We start from the raw sequence: 26,098 nt of genomic DNA, 5'->3' as shown, positions 1-26,098 counted from the left end.
AGCTATTGCAGTAACCCGGGCCAGATGTTTATAGCTGGGTGGAAACAATGACCAAGATAAAAAGTAGGAAGACACGAGAAAGGCTGGGAAGGGTGCACCCAATAGGATTTGCAAGTAAGCAGATCTGGTGGCAAAGGTCAGGGAAAACCAGACGCCCAGGTCTCCAGGTGGCAAGGCCAGATATGGTACATGGTAGTGCTGGCAGACGGAGGAGGAGCGCATTCCACCGCACAGTTGGCCCACACACTCTGGCTGCAAAGGGCCAGGGACCACGTGTCTCCACCTTGCCTGAATTTGGACAACTCACTCAGTCTCGCTGCTTGTCTTCACAATTTCAAAATGAAGCTAAAATAAACCCATCTCTGGCTTGTTTTTTTTTTTTTTTTTCTAGAGACAGAGTTTCTCTCTATCGCTGAGTCTGGAGTGCAGTGGTGCAATCTTGGCTCACTGCAACTTCCGACCCCAGATTCTAGTGATTCTCCTGCCTCAGCCTCCCAAGTAGATGGGATTACAGGCTCCTACCACCAAAATTAGCCTGGCTAATTTTTTTTTTTTTTTTTTTTTTTTTTAGTAAAGAGGTTTCACCATGTTGGGCAGGCTGGTCTCGAACTTTTAGCCTTAGGTGATCCACTGGTTTCAGCCTTCCAAAGTGTTAGGATTACAGGTGTGAGCCACTGGGCCCAGCCTGCAGTTTGTTTTAAGAATCCAGTAACATCACTGTGTTTAACAATTGGTGTAGATATTCAGAAGCAGCAGATATGAATATTTAATGAATGTTATACATAAACAAATTAGATCAAAGTAAGTGAATTTCATGAAGCTGAGAATGGTTTCTTCTGGATATGCTACCTGGTAACCCCTCCTTCAGCAGTGTGCCCCTTGACAAGCATCATGGGGAGCAGGGACAGAAGAGGTGGGTAGGGAGCGGGACACAGACACGGTGACACCCCCCCGCCTTGCCCCCGTTTTATCCACCCCTTTGTATAATATTTAACAAGGGGCTCCCATGTGTAAAATATTTGCTTCATTCAATCACAGACACTTAATATTCATATTTACTGAGGAAGACGCTATTCACATGTCAAATAAGAATTTTTAAAAATCTCTTAATTAGCTGTATCGTTGAAATAAAACCTATTTAAGGGATTTAGTGTTTATCTAGGCAAGACTGGTTGGCTTCTTGGGTTTCTGTCCTCCTTATTTCTTCCTTCTTTCAAAGTGTGGATTTTATTTTCAAGTCTGGGAAAAGAGGTGTTCAAGGTGGGAGGTGAAGGCAGGAGGATCACTTTAAATCAAAAGTTTGACCAACCTGGTCAATATAGTGAGACCTTGTCTCTAGGAAAAAAAAATTTCTTTTAATTGGCTGGTTGTGGTGGTGCATGCCTGTGGTCCCAGCGCCTCAGGAGGCTGAGGCAGGAGGATCACTTGAGCCCAGGAATTTGAAGCTTCAGTGAGCTGTAATCATGTCACTTCACTCCAGCCTGGGTGGCAGAGCAAGGCCCTGTCTAAAACAACAAAGAAGAGCCAGGCTCAGTGGCTCACACCTGTAATCCCAGCACTTTGGGAGGCTGAGGCAGGAGGATCTCTTGAGGCCAGGAGTTCGAGACCAGCTTGGGAAACGTAGTGAGACCCTGTCTCAATATATTTAAAAATAAACATGTCCGGGTACAGTGACTCACACCTGTAATCCCAGCACTTTGGGAGGCCAAGGCGGGCAGATTATGAGGTCAGCAGTTAATGACCAGCCTGGCCAACATGGTGAAACCCTGTCTCTACTAAAAATACAAAAATTATCGGGGCATGGTGGCACTTGCCTGTAATCTCTGCTACTCAGGAGGTTGAGGCAGGAGAATTACTTGAACTGGGACCTGGGAGACAGATGTTGCAGTGTGCTGAGATTGTGCCACTGCACTCCAGCCTGGGCTATAGAGCGAGACTGTCTCAAAAACAAACAAACCAAAAAAAAAAAAACCAAAACAAAGGTGTTTGGGAACTTCCACTTCCACAGTGCAGACGTCCACTGCTGGAGGACTATTTTGCCTCATAACCAAGACACATGGCCTGAGAGCCTGTGATGATTATTTGTGTTTGTACAAACTCCAGAGCAGACAAGCTCCTGGACTAAAAGGCACTCTGAAACTGTCTTGAACAGACAGGAGGAGAGACAGGTTATTGTCTCCAGCATCAAAGGAATGAACCAAGATGTTGATTTTGAAGAGCCGACACTTTCCCAAGAAGCCTCCACAGTGTGACCTCCCAGGGCCTCTACCAGCACTGAGGCTCAGAATTGAGGCATCTGAGGCTGGGCCACATTCTTGCAGAGACCCCACTCGCAACATGGCCTGGAGTGATTGAAAGATGTTGATGTGGCAGCTCCTCACCAGATGTCCTGCTCCCACTCTTGCCCCTCCATCTCCAGTCTCTTGACAAGCGGCTGGAATTTTATTGATTTTTGTGTTTTTGTTTGTTTTTTCTTTGAGAGAGAGTCTCGCTCTGTTGTCCAGTCTGGAGTGCAGTGGTGTGATCTTTGCTCGCTGCATCCTCTGCCTCCCGGGTTCAAGCAATTCTCCTGCCTCAGCCTCCCGAGTAGCTGGGATTACAGGCACCTGCCACCATGCCTGGCTAATTTTTGTAGTTTTTAGTAGAGACAGGGTTTCACCATGTTGGCCAGGCTGGTCTCGAACTCCTGACCTCAGGTGACTTACCTGCCTTGACCTCCCAAAGTGCTGGGATTACATGTGTGAGCCACCGCTACCCGGCTTTGTTTTTGTTTTTAGAGATAAGGTGTCACTCTCTCAGGCTGGAGTGCAATGGTGAAATCATGGCTCACTGCAGCCTCTATCTCCTGGGTTCAAGTGATCCTCCCACCTTTCTTCCTGAGGAGCTGGGACTAGAGGCACATGCCACCACATCTGGTTAATTTTTTTTTTCAAGACAGAGTTTCGATTTTGTTGTCCAGGCTGGAGTGCCCAGTCTCAGCTTACTGTAAACTCTGCTTCCTGGGTTCAAATTATTCTACTGCCTCAGCCTCAGCCTATGGTGTTAGGTCTTATGTTTAAGTCTTTAATCCATCTGGAGTTAATTTTAGTGTAAGCTGTCAGGAAGGGGTCCAGTTTCTCCTTTTGGCACAACACCATTTATTAAGCCTCTAAGCTTACAGGCATCTGCCAGCCATACCTGGGTAAGTTTTGTATTTTTAATAGAGATGAGGTTTTGCCTCAGCCAGGTTGGTCTCAAACTCCTGACCTCAGGTGATCCATCTGTCTCGGCCTCCCATAGTGCTGGGATTACAGGAGTGAGCCACTGCACCTGGCACACCTGTTTAATTTTTTGAAAGTTATTTTTGCAAAGACAGGGGTCGCTGTATGTTGCCCAGGCTAGTCTCAAACTCCTACCCTCAAGTGATCCTCCCATTTCACCCTCCCAAAGTGCTGGGATTACGGGCATGAATCACTGTGCCCAGCCTCATTTTCTTTTTAATTAATTAAGTTTTAATTTTATATTATAGAAATTCCACAAAATAGAAAATGTCAATGTTAAGTAGGATTTCCATGTAAAGGTGGCAAATCACAAAATCTCCCTTCCTTGATACTTATTCTTTTTTTTTTAATTGCATTTTAGGTTTTGGGGTACATGTGAAGAACATGCAAGATTGTTGCATAGGTACACACATGGCAGTGTGATTTGCTGCCTTCCTCCCCATCACCTATATCTGGCATTTCTCTCCATGCTATCTCTTTCCAAGTTGCCACCCCCCGCTGTCCCTCCTCTTTCCCCCCGACATGTGGTACCCTTCCTGTGTCATGTGTTCTCATTGTTCAACACCCACCTATGAGTGAGAACATGCGGTGTTTGATTTTCTGTTCTTGTGTCAGTTTGCTGAGAATGATGGTTTCCGGGTTCATCTATGTCCCTACAAAAGACACGAACTCATCATTTTTTATGGCAGCATAGTATGCCATGGTGTGTATGTGCCACATTTTCCCTGTCCAGTCTGTCGTAGATGGACATTTGGGTTGGTTCCAGTTCTTTGCTATTGTAAACAGTGCTGCAATGAACATTCGTGTGCATATGTCCTTATAGTAGAATGATTTATAATCCTTTCGATATATACCCAGTAATGGGATTGCTGGGTCAAATGGAATTTCTATTTCTAGGTCCTTGAGGAATCACCACACTGTCTTCCACAATGGTTGAACTAATTTATACTCCCACCAGCAGTGTAAAAGTGTTTCTATTACCCTGCATCCTCTCCAGCATCTGTTGTCTTCAGATTTTTTAATGATCGCCATTCTAACTGGCGTGAGATTGTATCTCAATGTGGTTTTGATTTGCATTTCTCTAATGACCAGTGATGATGAGAATTTTTTCGTATGTTTTTTGGCCTCATGTATGTCTTCTTTTATAAAGTGTCTGTTCATATCCTTCGCCCACTTTTGAATGGGCTTGTTTATTGTTTTGGTTTTTTTTTAAATATGTTTTGTAGATCCTGGATATTGGCCCTTTGTCAAATGGGTAGATTGCAAAAATTTTTTCCCATTTTGTTGGTTGCCGATTCACTCTAATGACTGTTTCTTTCTCTTTTTTTGAGATGGGGTTTCGCTCTTGTTACCCAGGCTGGAGTGAAACGGCACGATGTCGGCTCACCACAACCTCCGCCTCCTGGGTTCAGGCAATTCTCCTGCCTCAGCCTACTGAGTAGCTGGGATTACAGGCACGCGCCACCATGCCCAGCTAATTTTTTGTATTTTTAGTAGAGATGGGGTTTCACCATGTTGACCAGGATGGTCTCGATCTTTTGACCTCATGATCCACCCACCTCGGCCTTTCAAAGTGCTGGGATTACAGGCATGAGCCACTGCGCCTGGCCTGACTGTTTCTTTTGCTTTGTAGAAGCTGTGGAGTTTGATTAGGTCCCATTTGTCTATTTTGGCTTTTGTTGCCAATGCTTTTGGTGTTTTGGTCATGAAATCCTTGCCTACGCCTATGTCCTGAATGCTTTTGCCTAGATTTTCTTCTAGGGTTTTTATGGTGTTAGGTCTTATGTTTAAGTCTTTAATCCATCTGGAGTTAATTTTAGTGTAAGCTGTCAGGAAGGGGTCCAGTTTCTCCTTTCGGCACAACACCATTTATTAAACAGGGAATCCTTTCTTCATTGCCTGTTTTTGTGAGGTTAGTCAAAGATCAGATGGTCGTAACTGTGTGGTGTTGCCTCCGTGGCCTCTGTTCTGTTCCATTGGTCTATGTATCTGTTTTGGTACCAGTACCATGCTGTTTTGATTACTGTAGCCTTGTAGTATAGTTTTAAGTCTGGCAGTGTGATGCTTCCTGCTTTGTTCTTTTTGCTTAGAATTGGCTTGGCTATGCGGGTTCTCTTTTGGTTCCATATGAAGTTCAAGGTGGTTTTTTCCAGTTCTGTGAAGAAAGTCAATGGTAGCTTGATGAGGATAGCGTTGAATCTAAATTACTTTGGGCAATATGGCCATTTTCACGATATTGATTCTTCCTAACCATGAACATGGAATGTTTCTCCATCTGTTTGTGTCCTCTCTTATTTCGCTGAGCAGTGGTTTGTAGTTCTCCTTGAAGAGGTCCCTTATGTTCCTTGTTAGTTGTATTCCTAGGTATTTTATTCTCTTTGTAGCAGTTGTGAATGGCAGTTCGTTCTTGATTTGGCTCTGTTTAAGTCTTACTGGTATATAGGAATGCTTGTGATTTTTGCACATTGATTCTGTATCCTGAGACTTTGCTCAAGTTGCTTATCAGTTTCAGGAGTTTTTGGGCTGAGACAATGGGGTCTTCTAGATATACAATCATGTCTGCAAATAGAGACAATTTGGCTTCCTCCTTTCCTATTTGAATACCCTTTATTTCTTTGTCTTGCCTGATTGCTCTGGCTAGAACTTCCAGTACTATATTGAATAGGAGTGGTGAGAGAGGGCATCCTTGTCTAGTGCCAGATTTCAAAGGGAATGCTTCCAGTTTTTGCCCATTCAGTATCATATTGGCTGTTGGTTTGTCATAAATAGCTTTTATTATTTTGAGATACGTTCCATCAATACCGAGTTTATTGAGGGTTTTCAGCATAAAGGGCTGTTGAATTTTGTCAAAGGCCTTCTCTGCATCAGTTGAGATAATCATGTGGTTTTTGTTTTTGGTTCTGTTTATTGGTGAATTACGTTTATAGACTTGCATATGTTGAACCAGCCTTGCATCTCCGGGATGAATCCTACTTGATCATGGTGGATGAGCTTTTTGATGTGCTGTTGCAATTGGTTTGCCAGTATTTTATTGAAGATTTTTGCATCTATGTTCGTCATGGATATTGGCCTGAAGTTTTCTTTTCTTGTTGAGTCTCTGCCGGGTTTTAGTTTCAGGATGATGCTGGTCTCATAAAATGATTTGGGAAGGATTCCCTCTTTTTGTATTGTTTGGAATAGTTTCAGAAGGAGTGGTACGAGCTCCTCTTTGTATGTCTGGTAGAATTCGGCTGTGAACCCATCTGGACCTGGGCTTTTTTTTGTGTGGTAGGCTCTTAATTGCTGCCTCAACTTCAGCCCTAGTTATTGGTCTATTCAGGGTTTTGACTTGCCTCCTGGTTTAGGCTTGGGAGGATGCAAGTGTCCAGGAATTTACCCATTTCTTCCAGGTTTACTAGTTTATATGCAGAGAGTGGTTTTTAATAATATCTGATGATGGTTTGTATTTCTGTGGAATCTGTGGTAATATCTCCTTTATCATTTTTTATTGCATCTATTTTATTTTTCTCTCTTTTTTTTATTATTAATCTGGCCAGTGGTCTGTCTATTTTGTTGATCTTTTCAAAAAACCAGCTCCTGGATTTATTGATTTTTGAAATGTTTTTTTGTGTCTCTATCTCCTTCAGTTCTGCTCTGATCTTTGTTATTTCTTGTCTTCTGCTAGGTTTTGAGTTGTTTTGGTCTTGCTCCTTCAGCTCTTTCTACTTTGACGATAGGGTGTTGATTTTAGATCTCTCCTTGTTTCTCATGTGGGCACTTATTGCTATATATTTTCCTCTAGACACCGCTTTAAATGTGTTCCAGGGATTCTTGTATGTTGTGTCTTCGTTCTTGTTGGTTTTGAAGAACATCTTTATTTCTGCCTTCATTTCATTGTTTATCCACTCAACATTCAAGAGCCAGTTGTTCAGTTTCCATGAAGCTGTGTGGTTCCAAGTTAGTTTCTGAATTCTGAGTTCTAACTTGATTGCACTGTGGTCTGAGAGACTGTTTGTTATGATTTCTGTTCTTTTGCATTTGCTGAGGAGTGATTTACTTCCAATTATGTGGTCACTTTTAGAGTAGGTGTGATGTGGTGCTGAGAAGAAGTATATTCTGTGGATTTGGGGTGGAGAGTTCTGTAAATGTCTATTAGGTTTTTTTGGTCTAGGTCTGAATTCAAGTCCTGGATATCCTTATTAATTTTGTCTTGTTGATGTGTCTAATATTGACAATGGGGTGTTAAAGTCTCACACTATTATTGTGTGGGAGTCTAAGTCTCTTTGTAAGTCATTAAGAACTTTTTTAATGTATCTGGGTGCTCCTGTATTGGGTGCGTATATATTTAGGATTGTTAGCTCTTCTTGTTGCATTGATCCTTTTACCATTATGTAATGTCCTTCTTTGTCTCTTTTGATCTTTGTTGGTTTAAAGTCTATTTTATTAGAGATAGGAATCACAACTCCTGCTTTTTTTTTTTTTTTTTTTTTTTTGCTCTCCATTTGCTTGGTAAATCTTCCTTTATCCCTTTATTTTGAGCCTTTGTGTATCCTTGCATGTGAGATGTTTTTACTGAGTACAGCGCACCCGATGGGTTTTGGCTTTTTATCTAATTTGCCAGTCTGTGTCTCTTGATAGGGCATTTAGCTCATTTACTTTTAGGGTTACTATTGTTATGTGTGAATTTGATCCTGCCATTTTGATGCTAGCTGGCTGTTTTGCCTGTTAGTTGATGCAGTTTCTTCATTATGTTGATGCTCTTTACCATTTGGTATGTTTTTGGAGTGGCTGATACTGGTTGTTCCTTTCTATGTTTAGTGCTTCTTTCAGGAGCTCTTGTACAGCAGGCCTGGTGGTGACAAAATCTCTATGTACTTGCTTGTTCGTAAAGGATTTTATTTTTCCTTCACTTATGAAGCTTAGTTTGGCTGGATTCGAAATTCTGGGTTGAAAGTTCTTTTCTTTAAGGATGTTGAATATTGGTGCCCACTGTATTCCGGTTTGTAGGGTTTCTGCTGAGAAATCTGTTGTGAGTCTGATGGGCTTCCCTTTGTGAGTAATGTGACCTTTCTCTCTGGCTGCCATTAGCATTTTCTCCTTCATTTCGATCCTGGTGAATCTGATGATTATGTGCCTTGGGGTTGCTCTTTTTAAGGAATATTTTTGTGGTGTTCTCTGTATTTTGTGGACTTGAATATTGGCCTGCCTTGCTAGGTTGGGGAAATTTTCCTGGATAATATCCTGAAGAGTGTTTTCCATCTTGGATTCATTCTCTCTGTCACATTCAGGTACACCTATGAAATGTAGATTAGGTCTTTTCACATAGTCCTATATTTCTTGGAGGCTTTGTTCATTTTTTTTTTATCATTTTCTCTTTAATCTTGCCTTCTTGTTTTATTTTATTGAGTTGATCTTCAAACTTATTCCTTTTTTTTTGAGTTGGAGTCTCACTCTATTGCCCAGGCTGGAGTGTAGTGGCACAATCTTGGCTCACTGCAACCCCTGGCTCGCTGAAACCTCTGCTTCTCACGTTCAAGCAGTTTTCCTGCCTCAGCCTCCTGAGTAGCTGGAATCACAGGTGCGCACCACCAAGTACAGGTAATTTTTGTATATTTATCAGAGGTAGTGCTTCACCATGTTGGCCAGGCTGGTCTCGAACTCCTGACCTCTGGTGATCCACTCGCCTTGGCCTCCCAAAATTCTGAAAATACAGCATAAGCCACCACGCCTGGCCTCTTTTAGCTATTTTTAAATTTACTAGAAATTATTGTTTACCATGATTATTTTGTTTTACTACCAAGGACTATATTTTATTTATCCTAACTGTATTTTTGTACCCATTAATTATTCCTGTGCAACCCCTCCAGCCCACTACCCTCCCCAGCCTTTGGTAACCATCATTCTAGTCTCTATCTCCATGAGTTCAATGTTTTAAATTTTAGCACCCACAAATGACTCTGAGCATGCAAAATTTGGCGTTTTGTGTCTGGCTTATTTTAGTTAACATAATGATCTCCAGTTCTACTGATGTGGCAAATAACAGGATTTCATTCTTTTTCATGGTTGAGTAATATTCCATTGTATATATGTTTTACCACATTTTCTTTATCCATTCACCTGTTAATGGACAGTAGATTGCTTTCAAATCTTGGCTATTGTGAATAGTGTTGCAGTAAATGTAGAAATGTAGGTATTTCTTTGATATGCTGATTTTCTTTCTGTACCCAGCAGTAGGATTACTTTGTCATAAAATAGCTCTTTTTTAAATTTTTTGAGGACCCTCCAAGTTGTTCTCCATGGTGGTTGCCCTGATTTACATTCCCATGAATAGGGTACTAGGGTTCTTTTTTCTTTACATCCTCATTAGCATTTGTTCCTGCTGTTCTTTTGGATATAAGCCATTTAAACTGGGGTGAGATGATAGCTCATTGTAGTTTTAATTTGTGTTTCTCTGATGATCAATTATGTTGAGCACCTTTTTATATATGCATTTGCCATTTTTATGTCTTCTTTTGAGAAACGGCTATTCTGCTCTTTTGCTTATTTTAAATTAGATTATTAGAGCTTTTTTTCCATATTAATTTTGTTTCCCCTGAGCTCCTTATATACTCTGGCTATTAATCCCTTGTTAGATGGATTCAGGATTGGGTTTTGTCTTTACAACCCAATTCTAAACCATTAAATGCTGTCAAGTGGAGAAGTGATATAATATTTATCTTGGAAAATGGCTTTGTGTATTTGCTGTCTATTGCTATGTAACATACCAGCTGGGCATGCTGGCTCATGCCTGTAATCTTAGCACTTTGGGAGGCCAAGGCAGGTGGATCATGAGGTCAGGAGTTCAAGACCAGTCTGGCCAACATGATGAAACACCGTCTTGACTAAAAATACAAAAATTAGCCAGGTGTGGTAGCACATGCCTGTAATCCTAGCTACTCAGGCAGGAGAATTACTTTAACTCCAGAGGTGGAGGTTGTGGTTAGCTGGGATCAGGCCACTGCACTCCAGCCTGGGGGACAGAGTGACAAACTAACAAACTAGCAAACAAACAAAACCCACCCCAAGGTATAAAGTTACAATGATGTTTATTAGTCTTCTCACAATTCTGGATGCTGACTAGCCTCCACTAGGCAGTTCTGGCTCAGGATGTGGTTGCCTTTTAAGAGTATGGAGTTAGAATAGTGTCGAAGGTTTCCTTGCTCAAATATTTCCTAGTTAATGTGGGCTGTCAGCCAGCACCTCAGCTGGGACTATCTGGTGGAACACCCACACCTAACCTCCCTACATGGCCTGGGCTTCCTCACAAAATGGTGAATGGGTTCTAGGCGCACCCATCCCAGGAAGGAGAGCCAAGTGGAAACTGTGCCATCTTTTATGACCTGACTTTGGCAGGTCACGAGCAGCACTTCCACTGTATTCTACTTACAGAAGCAGGGGTCTAAGCTCATTTTCAAGGGAAGAGAAACTAAATTCTGTCTCTTGATGATAAGTGTAAAAGAATTTACAGATAACTATTCACAATAGTGAAGACATAAAATCAACCTAAGTTTCCTCCCATTAATGGAAAAAAGAATAATGAAAATGTTCGGGGTCCAAAGTGGCTCCTGACAGAGGTCATGGCGCTCGCGAAGGTGAGGTCATCAGTTCAAGGCTAACCTGAGCAACCTCATAAGCTCAAACTGATTGGCAAAAAAGAAAAAAAGAAAATGTTGCAGCCGGGTGCGGTGGCTCACGCCTGTAATCTCAGCAATTTGGGTGGATGAGGTGAGCAGATCACCTGAGGTCAGGAGTTTGAGGCCAGACTGGCAAACATGGCAAAACCCCATCTCTACTAAAAATGCAAAAATTAGGTAGGTGTGGTGGTGCACACCTGTAATCCCAGCTATGAGGGAGGCTGAGGTAGGAGAATCACGTGAACTTGGGAGGCAAATGTTGCAGTGAGCCGATATTGCACCACTGCACTTTAGCCTGGGTGACAGAGTAATTCTCTGTCTCAAAAGAAAAAAAAAAAAAAGTCAAAGTGAATCAGAGCATAAAGAGCTACATTAAAGCAATTGAAAAAGTGATGGAAATTAGAGATAGTAGCCTAACTGCATTGTCAACTGGTGACCCCGAGGTAGAGACCCTAAAAACAAGGCAGGGCTGGGTACGGGGGCTCACACCTATAAGCCCAGTGCTTTAGGAGGCTAAGGTGGCAGGATAGCTTGAGGCCAGGAGTTCGAGAAAAGCCTGGACAACACAGCAAAACCCCATCTCTAGAAAAGCAACAAAAATTAGCCAAGTGTGATGGTGCACGCCTGTAGTCCCAGCTATGACGGAGGCTGAGGCAGGAAGATTTTTTGAGGCCAGGAGTTTGAGGCTGCAGTGAGTTATGATGACACCACTTTGTTCTAGAACCTGGGTGACAGAGCAAGGCCCTGTCTTGAAAGAAAGGGAGAAATGTAAGAATGGAGGGAGTGAGGGAAGGAGGAAGGGAGGGAGAGAAGGAAGGAAGGAATGAAAGAAGGAAGGGAGGATGGGAGGGAAAGGAGAGTGAAAAAGAAAGAAGGAAGGAAGAAATGCAGAGGTAGAGAAGTACATAATCAGTAGTCAAAGGGCACAGCATATACCTGGAAAAACTAATGCAGAATGACTGGCCTAGAGCCAACCCTGGCTAAGCTATTAAAGTTCAATGAATAAAAAAAAAAGTACTGCACTGGCCTTTTGGCAGGAAAACATAACACACATGTGAGAAGAACCTCCAGCCAGTCTCAGGCCTTCCCATAGCCCCAGCCAGAACCAGATGACAATAGAGTCAGAACTCAAAGAAAGAACGAAAGAAAAGGAAAATGAATTAAGAATATTTGCCCTAGAAAGATGTCATCCAAGTATACATGGATTAAACAGAAACTCTAACACTGCACCAATTTCAAAAATAAAGCAGCTGTGGGTGAAAACAGAAACTGCAGATAAAAATAATCGTGACACTTTTATCTTTTTCATAATTTTAATGAATGTTGAATCAAAAGATATCACTTGCACATAGGCATTTATCTGAAGTTCAGAAATTCTCCACCTTTAGTTTCTGCAGCTTCTGTTGTATCAAGCAAATGAAAGTTATATATTTAAACTAAACACATACGAAATATGTAGTTATTTTAAATCAGTTTATTTATCTAACTACTTATTTGCACAAAAAGTTTTGAATTAATTCTCACTTTTTTTTTTTTTGAGACAGAGTCTCACTCTGTTGCCTTGGCTGGAGTGGAATGGTACGATCTCAACTCCCTGCAACCTCTTCCTTCCAGGCTCAAGTGATTCTTGTCCCTCAGTCTCTCGAGTAGTTGGGATGATAGGTACCCATCACAACGCCTGGCTAATTTTGGATTTTTTTCTTTTTAATTTAAAAGCACAATCAGAAGAAATTTCAGAATTTCTAGTAGAGACGGAGTTTCACCATGTTGGCCAGGCTGGTCTCGAACTCCTGACTTTAAGTGATCTGCCCACTTCAGCCTCCCAAAGTGCTGGGATCGCAGGCATGAGATGTCGTGCTGGGCCATATCATGTAATGTTGAGTTATTTCTTGGCAACTGAAAATTTTTTGATTTATTACCTCTCTCTCTCTCTCTCTACTTTTCTATAGGACTTAGATTTTATATAATAATTACAAATAATTTGTACAAAAGCCATTCTCATTCTAAACTTTTAAAAATTAAACAGTGATTAAGAATGAGCTACAGAAAGTAGGATTTATTCAGCTCCTATTATATACTAGATATTTTGCATATAGTGGATCACCTAATTGACATATCAAGGCAGTAATTATAATCTTTATTTTCCAGGAGAAAAAACTGAGAATTATAATTATTTCTTAATTCTAGAGTTCCACAGCTGCTACCAAAACAAGTGCCCCTTCCAGCAGCCTGCCCCCTTCTGGTTTTATCCAATTCAACCCCCTACTTCTACCTCCACATCTGTGTGCAAGAATGTATACACACACACACATACACACACACACTCACTCACTCTCTCTCTCTTCTGCAATATTCTATCTGCCTAGGCCAGGAGCTTGTCATGACTAACAATATGCCATAACTATTTCCTGACCAAAGCTGTTCTTCAACATCTCTGATTTGGGAAATAGTTTCTAATTTTACACTGATGGGGGTCACACTGAGGTCTCGAGAAGTAAGAATTACAAACCTTCTTAATCTATGTGAAAGGGTGTGATGTTCAGGTATATTCAGCCCTTTGAGATGCTCTGCTGGAAGCTGGTTGAGCCGCGAAGTACTACGGACGCATGGTCCTCTTGGTCCATGGTCATTAATAACGATTCTTTGTACTTCTTTCGTGTCTGTGCCAAGGGTGGTTTCAAAAGCTGGAAGAAGCTTATCGATTTCTATGCAAGGAAATATCTCTTTCACAATGCATATGTGGGAGTGTGTGTATGCTATGAAAATATATACACACATATATTCACATATAAATACATACACATATTCACATATAAATATATACACACATATTCACATATACATAAACATATATTCACATATAAATGTATACACATTCACATATAAATACTATATTCACATATAAATGTGTACACATTCACATATAAATACATATATTCACATATAAATGTATACACATATTCACATATAAATATATACACATATTCACATATACATACACACATATATTCACATATAAATGTATACACATTCACATATACATACACACATATATTCACATATAAATGTATACACATTCACATATACATACACACATATATTCACATATAAATGTATACATGTCTTCACATATAAATACATATATTCACATATAAATGTATACACACATATATTCACATAAATGCATACATATATTCACATATAAATGTATACACACATATTCACATAAATACACACATATTCACATAAATACATACATATATTCACATATAAATACATACATGCATATATTCACATATAAATGTATACACACATATTCAGATATAAATACATACATGTATTCACATATAAATACATATATTCACATATAAATGTATGCTCACATATATTCACATATACATATACACATTCACATATAAATGTATACACATATTCACATATAAATACATATATTCACATATAAATGTATACACACATATTCACATATAAATACATATATTTACATATAAATACATACACATATATTCACATATAAATGTATATACATATTCACATATAAATACACATGTATTCACATATAAATACATAAACATTCACCTATAAATGTATACACACACATATTCACATATAAATACATATATTCACATATAAATGTATACTCACATATATTCACATATACATATACACATATTCACATATAAATGTATACAGACATATATTCACATATAAATACCTACACACATATCTACATATGTATTCATAGTGTACTAATTAAAAGGTAACTTCTTAATGATCCATGAAAAGAGAATGGCAGGCCAGGTGTAGGGGCTCACACTTGTAGTCCCAGCACAGCAGGAGGTTGATGGGGGAGGATCACTTGAGCCCAGGAGTTTGAAACAGGCCTGGGAAACATGGTGAGACCCCATCCCTACAACAAATATAATTAGATGGGCATGGCGGCCCGTACCTGCGGTCCCAGCTACTGAGGAGGCTGAGGTGGGAGGATGACTTAAGCCATGAAGGTAGAGGTGTGGTGAGCCGAGATCACACCACTGCGCTTCAGCCTGAATGACGAAGCAGTAACTTGCCTCAAAAAAACAATCAAAAAAAAACAAAAAAATGCTATCCCAGAGGTTTAAAAATCTATATATTCATCAACGTATGTAATCATAGTATATCAATGGAAGAGTAAATTATCAATACTTCATGGTAAGCAAAGGACAGGCCATGGATGATGGCTCATGCCTGCAATCTCAGCACTCTGAGAGGCCCAGGCAAGAGGATTACTTGGGTCCAAAAGTTTAAGAACAGTCTAGGCTGGGCGCGGTGGCTCATGCCGGTAATCCCAGCACGTTGGGAGACCGAGGTGCGCAGATCACAAGATCGGGAGTTCAAGACCAGCTTGACCAACATGGTGAATCCTCATCTCTACTAATAATACAAAAATTAGCCGGGTGTGGTGGCCAAACCTGTAATCCAAGTTACTCAGGAGGCTGAGGCAGGAGAATCGATTGAACCCGTGAGGCTGAGGCTGCAGTGAGCTGTGATCCTGCCACTGCACTCTAGACTGGGCAACTAAGCAAGGTTCAGTCTCAAAAAAAAAAAAGGAAAGACCAGCCTAAGCAACAGAGTGAGAACCAACCTTTCAAACCAAATCAGAAATTAGTTAGAAATGGCAGCATCTGCCTGTAGTGTCAGCTACTGAAGACGCTGACTTGGGAAAATCAGTGGAGGCCAAAAGGCCAAGGCAGCAGTGGAACCATGATCACACGACGACACCCAAGCCTGGGTGACAGAGCAAGACCATAAGAAAAACCAAAGTTAACTGTAAAAAATATACACAAAGAAGACATGAAACAAGCAGCTACCATGTCCAGGGCAAAGACAAACAGCCCAAGCAGAGGCCCAGTCCGTTGCAAACCCCCAGGAGAGAAGAAAAACCATGAGACATTCAATACAGCACACAGCACTGTAGAAAGATACAGCAGAGTTTACTACCAAGCCGGCAGAAATCCCCTCTCAAGGTAAAAGTAGACTCAGGCCTTTAGCTAAGGCTGCTGGGAAGTGAACTCATGAGAGTCCAGGGAAGCTTTGGGCTTCAGGATGCAGTTGACAATCAAACACCTGTAGAGCTGGATCCAGAAGAGACCACTGAAAGGCAAGTGCGGGACACAAAAGACCACCGTGAGAGAGGAGATGGGCCTTGAGTGTCCACTAAGAGGCAGAAGATAAGCCTGAAGAGGCCACGGCGAGGCAGGAGCTCGGCTAAAAGAGGCTGCTGTGAAACAGAAGCTGCACCTTGAGAGGTGGACATGACACAGAGGACGGGCCTGGAAAGCCCGACCTGAGGAAGGCTGAGGTCTGCGGAGCTGGGTAGGAGTGGGGCCAAACGTTGTCGTTGTGAGGCAGGAGCTGGGTCTGTAGATGCAGCCAGGAGGAAGAGCTGGGCCCGGAGGATTGCCGGGAGGTAGCACCTGCGCCTGGAGAGGCCATGAAAGCAGAAGCACGATCTGGGTCCAGAGACACCTCTAAAGGTCTTCGAGAAGTAAAGCGTGGGTGGTGCAGAGGCCTTTTTCATGCTAAAGCTGAGCCTTTACATGCCACTGGGAGAGAGAGGTTGGGTCTGGAAAGGTTGACTTAAGGACGTTTTGGGCATATATTGGCCCTTGGCAAACTGTCAGGAGCTGGGCCAAAAGAAGTTGTTATGAGGCAGCAAGTGTTCCTGTATCCTCAGCCAAGACAGAGTTGGGCCTGGAAAATCTGCAATGAAAAGAGCCTGGGTTTTCAGAGGTCAGTGGGAGGCAGGTGCTGGGCATTCAGAGGCCACCGGGAGACAGTAAGTGGGTGGAAGTTTTGTGCCTGGAGACGCCGTCCAGGACCAAAGCTGCAGCTGGAGATGCCATTGTGAGTTCAAAGTTTTGCACAGAGATGCCAGTATGGGCAGGACCTGGGCCTATCCAGGCTTCCAGGGAACAGACAGCCACCTAGCCAGGGAAGGTTCCCATGAGGCAAAATCTTCATCCGGAAAGACACCTGTGAGGCCTGATCTTGGCCTAAAGAGGCCATGGGGTGGCAGGAACTGGGTGTGTAGAGGCTGCTGAAAGGCAGGAGCTTGGCTTCTTGGGGCCATCATGAGGCAGATGCTGGACGTGAAGAGTCTGCTGTGAGGCAGAGGTTAGGCCTGTAGAGGCAGATGAGAGTGAGGACCTGGGCCTGTAGAGGCTGCCGGCATTCAGTAGCTTTGCCTGGGGAGGCTGCCAAGAGGCATAAGCTGAGCCTAAAGAGCCCAGTGTGAGGCAAGTGCTTGTCCTGGAGTTGCCAACTTGAGGAAGACTCCAGCCTGGAGAGCCTGTTTATGGGCAGGACCTGGGCCTGTCGAGGCTGCCAGGAGGCAGGTTAAAAAGTTGTTCGGGGAAGACCTCCATGAGGCAAAGCCAGGCCTGGAGAGGCCACTGTCACTCAGGAGCTGGGCCTGTCCAAGTCATTGAGAGGCTGAACCTGGACCGGGAGAGCTTGACTTGAGGTAGTTTTGGGCCTAAAAATGTCACCAGGAGCTAGGCAGGAGCTGAGATGAAAGAGGTTGTTGTGAGGCAGGTGCTGGGCCTCTAGGCACAGCTGGGAGGAAGATCTGGGACCTGAGAGGCTGACTTGTGGACACTTTGGGCCTGGATAGGCCACCCAGAGTCAGGAGCTGGAACTAGAAAGGCCACTGTAAGGGAGGAGCTGGGCTTGTGGACACTGCTGCGAGGCGGTAGCCTCAACTGCAAAGACTACCATGAGGTAGGGTATGGGCCTAAATAGGCCATTGTGAGCCATGAGCTGTGGAGGCCGACATGGAAAAAGTTCTGGGCCTGGAAAGGCTGCGAGGAGGCAGGAGCGCAGCCAAAAGATTCAAGCACATTACGTTTATTGGGCACTTTATTTCCATTAATACATTGTAATATGTGATGAAATAATTACAGAGCTCACCGTAATTTAGAATTAGTGTCCATTAAGCTTGTTTTCCTGAGCTAGACGGTCCCATCTGAGTGTGACAGGAGAAAGTGACAGATCATCAGGCATTATTCTCACAGGGACCACGCAACCTTGATCCCTGGCATGCATGGTTCACAATGGGGTTCATGCTCCTAAGACAATCTAATGTTGCTGCTGATCTGAGAGAAGGCAGAGCTCAGGCAGGAATGTGAAGCTTCCCTCACTAGACATCACTCACCTCCTGCTGTGTGGCTCCTTACAGCTCCATGGCTCCGGGTTTGGGGACCTCTGCTCAAGTACATCCAAAAGGACCCTTTCCACCCCAGTCATTACAGTGGTCAACTGCAACAACCACTTAGCTCCCAAAGCATGGGCCTCAGCTGGCATTTCATCACAATCGACAGTAAGTGGTAGCTTGAGTCATAAGGTCCCTCCTCGAAATCAGCAGTGTCCCATTTCCCATTGGCAAGGAGCTTGGCACTGCCCCTTGGAAAACCAAACCTATGCCCGAATCCCATCTGTGTGGGTCTATCTCCTGGGACCCTTCCTAGAATCAGCTCTTTAATAGAGTGCAATCAGGAGGCATAAACCACTCAAAAGTTTAAAGTGGTAAAATTTAATATGAGAATTATTCATTATAACGGGGAGCAGCATAATGAGAGATTGGCTAGCACAAAGTAAAGAGCTCTAGAGAATATAGGACTGGTCAATGCCAGGCATGGTGGCTCATGCCTGAAATTCCAGCAACCTAACAGGACAATACAGGAGGACTGCTGAGGCCAGGAGCTAGAGACCGGCCTGGGCAGCAGAGCGAGACCCTGTCTCTATCCACAAAAAGAAAAAACTTGGCCGGGTGTGGAGTTGCACACTTGTAGTCCCAGCTACTCAGAAAGCTGGAGAGGGAGGGTAGTTTGAGCCTGGGAGGTCAGGGCTGCAGTGAGTCATGATTATGCCACTACAGTCAAGCCTGGGTGACAGAGCAAGACCCTGTCTCAGAACAAAATAACAAGGACAACCATTTACAGGCAGAGAAATAGAGCTAATAAGCTAAGCTAAGGAAAGGTGTTGAAATGTGACAAATAAATAAAGCAAATGAGGTTTTTATCTATTTAAAATAATAAAGTAACTTATTAAAGTATAATACCATGTGCTGGGAAAGGTACGGTGAAGTGGGCACTTTCTTATACTGTGGGGGATGTTTAAATTGTACATAATCCTTCCAAGGTAAAGCTCAGTAATTGTTTTAAGTAATAGAGACAGTGTCTCACCATACTGCTGGCCTCAAGCAATCCTCCTGCCTTAGCCTCCCTCCCTCCTTAGGCTTAGTGCCGGGATTATAGCTGGGAGGCACCCAAAACCTTGTCAATTTACATCAAGGGAAATGAGAATGTCCATTCACCGTGACTCACAGTACTCCCACTTCTGGAAATACCTTGGGAGACAATTCAACCTAAACCAAAAGTCATCTGCACAAACACTGAAAATCTGGGAGTAATTTAAGACAGGTTAAGTGAAATAAACAGTTATAAGAAATTGAACTAGGGTATTTTTAGGCCCCTGGTAAAAGAGCAGTTAGTGTTAGCTGCTGGTTTTTTGTTGTTTTGAGACAGGGTCTCACTCTGTCACCCAGGCTGGAGTGCAGAGGCCTGATTATGACTCACTGCAGTCTCAGCCTCCCTGGACTCAAGCAGCTGGGACTACAGACACATGCCACTATGCTAGGCTAATTCATGTATTTTTCCATTGGGGTAGTGACTCCCTTTGTCAATGAGGCCTGTCTCAGACTCTTGGCCTCAGGCCATCCTCCTGCCTCAGCCTCCCAAAGTGTTGTGATTACCGGTGTCAGCCACCACATTTGGCCAGCTGCTTATTTTTTAATTATTATTCGACTCAATTAAAACATATTTGGCACTAACACTATCATTTTCAAGGCTATGGAACAATACGTGTCCTCCAGCATAATTGTAAAAACATCTACAGTCACCCCTCAGTGTAAAGACAGGATTACTTCCAGCTCCCCATCTCTGCACATACCAAACTTCATGCATACTCACATTTCACAGTCAGCCCTCTGGAGCCCACGTATAGGAGAAGTCGAAATACTGGTTGGGCATAATGGCAAACACCTATAGTCTCAGCCATTTGGGAAGCTGAGGTGGGAGGATCGCTTGAACCTGGGAGGTCATGGCTGCATTCAGCTGTGATAGCACCACTGCACTGTGGCATGGACAATAGAGCGAGACCCTGTCTCAGAAGAAAAAATAATAATAACCAACAGGTTAGAAATTGCAATGAGGGCTGATGGGGAAAATTCCACAGAAGCAACGTACACATTAATGAAGCAGACGGTGATAAATGAGTACAACTGACTTTCTGGAGTTTCTGACAATAAAGGTAAGAAAAATGCAAAACACAGAGACCGAGCATAAAAAAAGAAATTAAGGAGGCATTTACGTGTACAATAGGGTGACCCTGGCCGTGTTTGTGCAGCAGTGTGTCACGATGTGACCTACTTGGAGACGAGTTAACGACGAGTGAGTTGATAGAAATGATCAGAGGAGCAAAATACCGAGAGCGATAGTTAAGAAGAATCTCCCTGAGCGATGTCAGAAAAGTGGGGATATTGCAGTGTGTATTGGAGTTCCTGTACAACACTGTTTATCTGCCTTTTGTCTGTAAAAACATATCTACTAAAAGTTCTTCTTGCTGTCAAAAGAATATGTGGGAATAAATCATTAGAATTTATTCTTTTGTTTTTCACCTTTATCTTCCTGCCATCATCCCACAGCCTAACTTTAGAAATGTTTGTTTTTTTTTAGAAAATTGAACAAGTGTTCATTGTGGTGGATCATACCTCTAGGATGGGAGGTGGGGGTAGAAGGGTCACTTGAGGCCAGGAGTTTGACACCAGCCCGACCAAAAAAGTGAGAACCCATGTCTATAAAAATTTTTTAAATTAACCAGGTGTCATCATTTATACCTACAGTCCCAGCTACTCCGGAGGCCGAGGCAGGAGAATCCTCAGCCCAGGATTTCAAGCCTGCAGTGAGCTGTGATTGCACCACTCTACTCCAGCCAAGGTGACAGAGCGAGACCCCGTCTCCTAAAACAAAAAAGAAAGAAAATAGATCAAGTAACAAGTTGCGTGTGGCTTACTCTGAATATTTCTAAATGGGAAGTTCTAAATCTTCTGGGGTCTAGCATCCCTTTACATTTTTTTACTTTATATAAGATCTCTAAGACTTTCTCTTTATATAAATAATTATATTAACGTTAAAAAATAAGAAAAAAATTAAAAATATTTTTATTCATTACATATTAATAAAACCATTACATGTTGATATAACTAATACAAAACAAAAATTTAAAAATATTTATTATACATTACATATTAACAACAAAATTGGCTGGGTGAGGTGGCTCATGCCTATAATCCCAGCACTTTGGGAGGCTGAGGTTGGTGGATCACCTGAGGTCAGGAGATAAGAGACTAGCCCTCCAACATGGTGAAATTTTGTCTCTACTAAAATTATAAAATTAGCCAGGTGTGGTGGCAGGCACCTGTAATCCCAGCTACTCAGGAGGCTGAGGCAGGAGAATTGCTTAAACCTGGGAGGCCCAGGTAACAGTGAGCCGAGATCTTGCCACTGCACTCCAGCCTGGGAAACAAGAGTGAATCCCCATCTTAAATAATAATAATAATAAATCCATTACATGTTGATACAAGTAATACTTTTTTTTAAGACAGAGTCTCACTCTTTCACAGAGGCTAGAGTGAGGCAATGCAATCTCAGCTCAGTGCAAACTCTGCCCCCCGGGTTCAAATGATTCTCCTGCCTCAGACTCTGAAGTAGCTTGGATTACAGGCACCCACCACCATGCCCAGCTAGTTTTTGTATATTTTTAATAAAGATGGAATTTTGCCCTGTTGGCAAAGCTGCTCTCGAACCCCTGACCTCAGGTAATCCACCCACCTTTTTCTCCCAAAGTGTTGGGATTGCAGGCATAAGCTACCTCACCCAGCCCAATTGATATATTTTTTGAAACACTGATTAGTCAGGGAACAACACTGGGCAGGGGTCTCCTCATTCCCAGTGACAAAAACCCCACTGCACCACTCCGGGGTTGCAAGGGCTGCAGAGCCAAAAGGCTCTGACTTGAGATTTCATTATTTTTCTTGTATTTCTATTTGTATTGTGAGACAAGGTCCTGCTGTCACCCAGGCTGGAGTGCAGTTGTGCACTTATAGCTCACTGCAGCCTCAACCTTGTGGGATCAAGCCATCTTCCTGCCTCAGCTCCCCAGTGCTGGTCCTATAGTTGAGTGCCACCATACCTGGCTATTTTTTTAAAAATTTTTTGTAGAGTGAGGAGTCTTGCTATGTTGCCCATTTTGGCTTCAAACTCCTGACCTCAAGACATCTGCTCACCTCAACCTCCTGAGTAGCTGGGACTACAAATACACATCACCATGCCTAGCTTATTTATTTTATTTTCTTTAATTTTGAAAAATATTTTGTAGAGGGGAAATATATTCTTATGTTGCCCAGGCTGTTCTCAAACTCCTGCTTTTAAACGGTACTCCCATCTCTGCTTTCCAAACAGCTGGGACTACAGGCATAAGCCACTGCACTGCGCCTAAAGAGATTTCTTTAATCTAGCATCCCATTCTTGGTAAGATTGGGAAAGGCAGTAGTGTTTTAAAAAATTACTTAATAATTCAATAAAACTGAAACCTAGCTTTGACCCCTGCTTCTCTCACACCCCACATCCAGTCTGTCAGGAAATCCTATTGACTGTGTTCACCGTGTACTGAAGATCCCCACCCGGCAGCTCCCTGGCCTCCTCCTCTACTTCTCTCCTCCGACCATCTCTCACCACCGCCGTTACCCTGGTCAGGACCACTGTCATCAGGACCACTATCATCTCCCACCTGTTGTCACAGCTTGGCCCCCATCCTTCTACCCAAATCTTCCCACAGTCTTTCTCAACTCAGCAGCCAGAGAGTGCTTTTCAATTGAGGGACAGATCATATTGCCTTTCTGCTCAGAACCCTCCTGCAGATCCCATCTCTGAGTAAAAGCCAACGCCCCTCTGCCAGCAGTAACCTCCCAGGGCTTACAGGATCTCTACTGATCCCTGTCCAGCAACTCCCTGGCCTCCTCTCCAAAGTCTCTCCCTCTGTCCTGCTCCACTGGCCTCCCTTCAGAGCCTCAGACACACCTGACACTATTCTGTGGTTTCTGCCTACAATGCTCGTCCCTCAGCACCTTGGCCAGCTCCTTCCCCTCCTTCAAGTCTTTGCTGTTTTCACTTAGGAGGCCACCCCATTCTATTTAACACTACCATCTGTGCCCATTACTACCACATTCACTTCTTTCTTTCTCTCTTTTTTTTTCTTTTGTTTTGGAGAGAAGATCTCACTCTGTCACCAAGGCTGGAGTGGAGTGGTGCAATCACAGCTCACTGCAACCTCAAATTCCCAGGCTCAAGCAATCCTCCCACCTCAGCCTTCCTAGTAGCTGAAGCTATAGGTGCATGCCATCATGCCTGGCTTATTTTTTATTTTTAATTTAATTTAGTTTTATTTCAAAATGGAGTTTCACTCTTCTTGCTTAGCCTGGAGTGCAATGGTGCAATCCCAGGTCACTGCAACCTCCACCTCGTGGGTTTAAGTGATTCTCCTGCCTTGGCCTCCCAAGTAGCTGGGATTACAGGTAAGTGCCACCATGCCTGGCTAATTTTTGTATTTTTAGTAGAGGTGGGGTTTTGCCATGTTGGTCAGGCTGATCTAAAAACTCCTGACCTCAGGTGATCTACCCTCCTCAACCTCCCAAAGAGCTGGGATTACAGGAGTGAGGCACTGTGCCTGGCTAATTTAATTTTTTGTAGAGACAGGGTCTCCTATGTTGTCCAGGCTTGTCTTGAACTCCTGGCCTCAAGTGTTCCTCCTGCCTGAATTCCTAAAGTGCTGAGATTACTGACATCGGCCACCATGCCTGGCTTCATGTTTATTTCTTCTTGCTGCTACAACAAACTCCCCTACATTTAGCCACTTAAAACACCACAAATATACCATCTTACATTTCTGGGGGTCAGAAGCCCAAACGAGGTCTATTAAGGCTAAAGTGAAGGTGTCAGCAGGGCTGCATTCCTTCTGGAGGCTCTGAAGTGTTCCCTTGGCTTTTCTGGCTTCTGAAAGCCACCCCCCCTCCTCCCTGCTTTTTTGGATCATGGCCCCTGACTCCATCTTCAAAGACAAGTGAAGCATCTTCAAATCTCCCTCTCTGACCTCTGCTTCCATCACCCCATTTTCTGCTCCAATTCTGATTCTTTTACCCTCTTTCTTTTATAAGGACCTTTGAGATTGCTGCGCATGGTGGCTTTCATCCATAAGCCCAATTCTTTGGGAGGTCAAGGTAGGAGGAACGCTTGAGGCCCAGAGTTTGAAACTAGCATGGACAACATAGTGAGACCCCCACCTCTAAGAAAGTATAAAAAAAAAATTAGCCAGACATGGCAGTGAGTGCCTGTAGTCCCAGCTACTTCAGAGGCTGAGGTGAGATGATTGCTTTAGCCCAGGAAGATGAGATCAGCCTGGGTGACTTAACTAAATCTTGTCTCTACAAAAACGAGCTGGGCATGGGTGACATCCATGTGTAGTACCAGCTACTTGGGAGGCTGAGGTGGGAAGATTGCTTGAGCTCAGGAGTTCAAAGCTATAGTGAGCTACGATCACATCACTGCACTCCAGCCTGGATGACACAGGGAGATTTTGTCTGAAAAAAAGAAAAGAAATATATATTTGGTCTCTGTCCCTGGTTCCTGGCAGTGAGTTTCTAAAGCTTATAAAGACCTCAGTGATAGAGGTGATAGGAGCATCTTTAGTTTTCATATTTGGTCTTGGTCTCAAGAGCCTCAACACAAGAGGATCTAAGATCTTTGGGGTCTCCAGCATGATAAGAATGGATTTGGGGATGTGGCTGAGATGACTCGGTGGCTACATGCTCCTAGATTTCTTCAGGAGGAGGGCTGATTGCCAGAGGAAGCAACCACATGATTCGAGGCTTGAAACCTTCAGCCTCACCTGCTGAACTCTAGAAGGCAAAAGGGGCTGGAGGTTGACTTAACCAGAGACAAATATTTTCTGAATCGTCCTTGCATAATAGTCTTTATAAACACCCTGAACAACAGGGTTTGCAGAGCTTCTGAGTTACTGAACACAGGAGGTGCTGGGAGGGTGGCATGTTCAACAGAGGGCATGGAAGCTCTGTGCCCCTCCCCACTTACCTTCCCCTAGGCATCCATCTCTTTCTTTCTCCCTCCTTCCCTCCCTCCCTCCCTCCTTCCTCCCTCCCTCTTTCTTGCTTTTTGAGACAGGGTCTGGCTCTTTTGTCCAGGATAGAGTGCAGTGGCACAATCTCAGCTCACTACAACCTAAGCTTCCTGAATCCCCAGCTCAAGGCATCCTCACCTCAGTTTTCCTAGTAGCTGGAACTACAGGTGCATATCACCATGCCTGGTTATTTATTTTATTTTTGAGATGAAGTGTCGCTCAGTAGCCCAGGCTGGAGTGTAGTAGTGTGATCTTAGCTGCACTATGACCTCTGCATCCAGGGTTCAAGTGATTCTCCTGCCTCAGCCTCCTGAGTAGCTGGGATTACAGGCATGCATCACCACACGATTTGTAGTTTTTATAGAGACAGGGTTTCACCATGTTGTCCAGGCTGATCTGAAACTCCTGAGTTTAAGCGATCCTCCCACCTCAACCTCCCAAAGTGCGATTTGTAGTTTTTATAGAGACAGAGTTTCACCATGTTGTTTAGGCTGATCTGAAACTCCTGAGTTTAAGCGATCCTCCCACCTCAACCTCCCAAAGTGCTGGGATCACAGTCATGAGCCACTGCACCCAGCATGCACATCTCCTTCACTGGCTGTTTCTGAGATGTGCCCTTTACAGTGAACCAGGAATAGGAAATGAGCTGACCAGACGTGCTCGCTCACATCTGTAATCCCGGCACGTTAAGTGATTGAGGTGGGAGAATTGCTTGGACCCAGGAATTTGTGGCCAGCCCGAGCAACAAAACAAGACCCCATTTCAACAAAAAATAAAATAAAATAGCCAGATGTGGTGATGCAGGCATGTGGTCTCAGCTACTAGGGAGGCTGAGGTGGGAGGACCACTTAAACCGAGGCAGTCGAGGCTGCAGTG

The 26,098-nt window shown here is 43.3% G+C and overlaps 1 protein-coding gene across 40 annotated transcripts in view; it reads left to right on the top strand.

Annotated features, from left to right (window-relative positions):
- Window positions 1–26,098, top strand: part of TPST1 (tyrosylprotein sulfotransferase 1) — a 281,231-nt gene that overhangs the window by 209,895 nt on the left and 45,238 nt on the right. For 26 of the 40 annotated variants that reach the window (XM_078353633.1, XM_078353608.1, XM_078353620.1 and 23 more), the window contains one exon: window positions 20,874–20,967. The exons of 13 other annotated variants lie outside the window; for them this stretch is intronic. In XM_078353633.1, coding sequence (XP_078209759.1) covers window positions 20,874–20,943 — 70 coding nt within the window. In that variant the 3' untranslated portion in view covers window positions 20,944–20,967. Of the gene's footprint in view, window positions 1–18,149; window positions 18,883–20,873; window positions 20,968–26,098 lie in introns of those variants that run through there. One more of the 40 variants, XM_078353668.1, reaches the window with a different exon arrangement.

The sequence above is a fragment of the Callithrix jacchus genome, chromosome 2 (genome assembly GCF_049354715.1).
Source record: "Callithrix jacchus isolate 240 chromosome 2, calJac240_pri, whole genome shotgun sequence".
Classification (NCBI taxonomy): Eukaryota; Metazoa; Chordata; class Mammalia; order Primates; family Cebidae; genus Callithrix; species Callithrix jacchus.
This window is presented reverse-complemented; position numbering and strand designations above follow the sequence as displayed.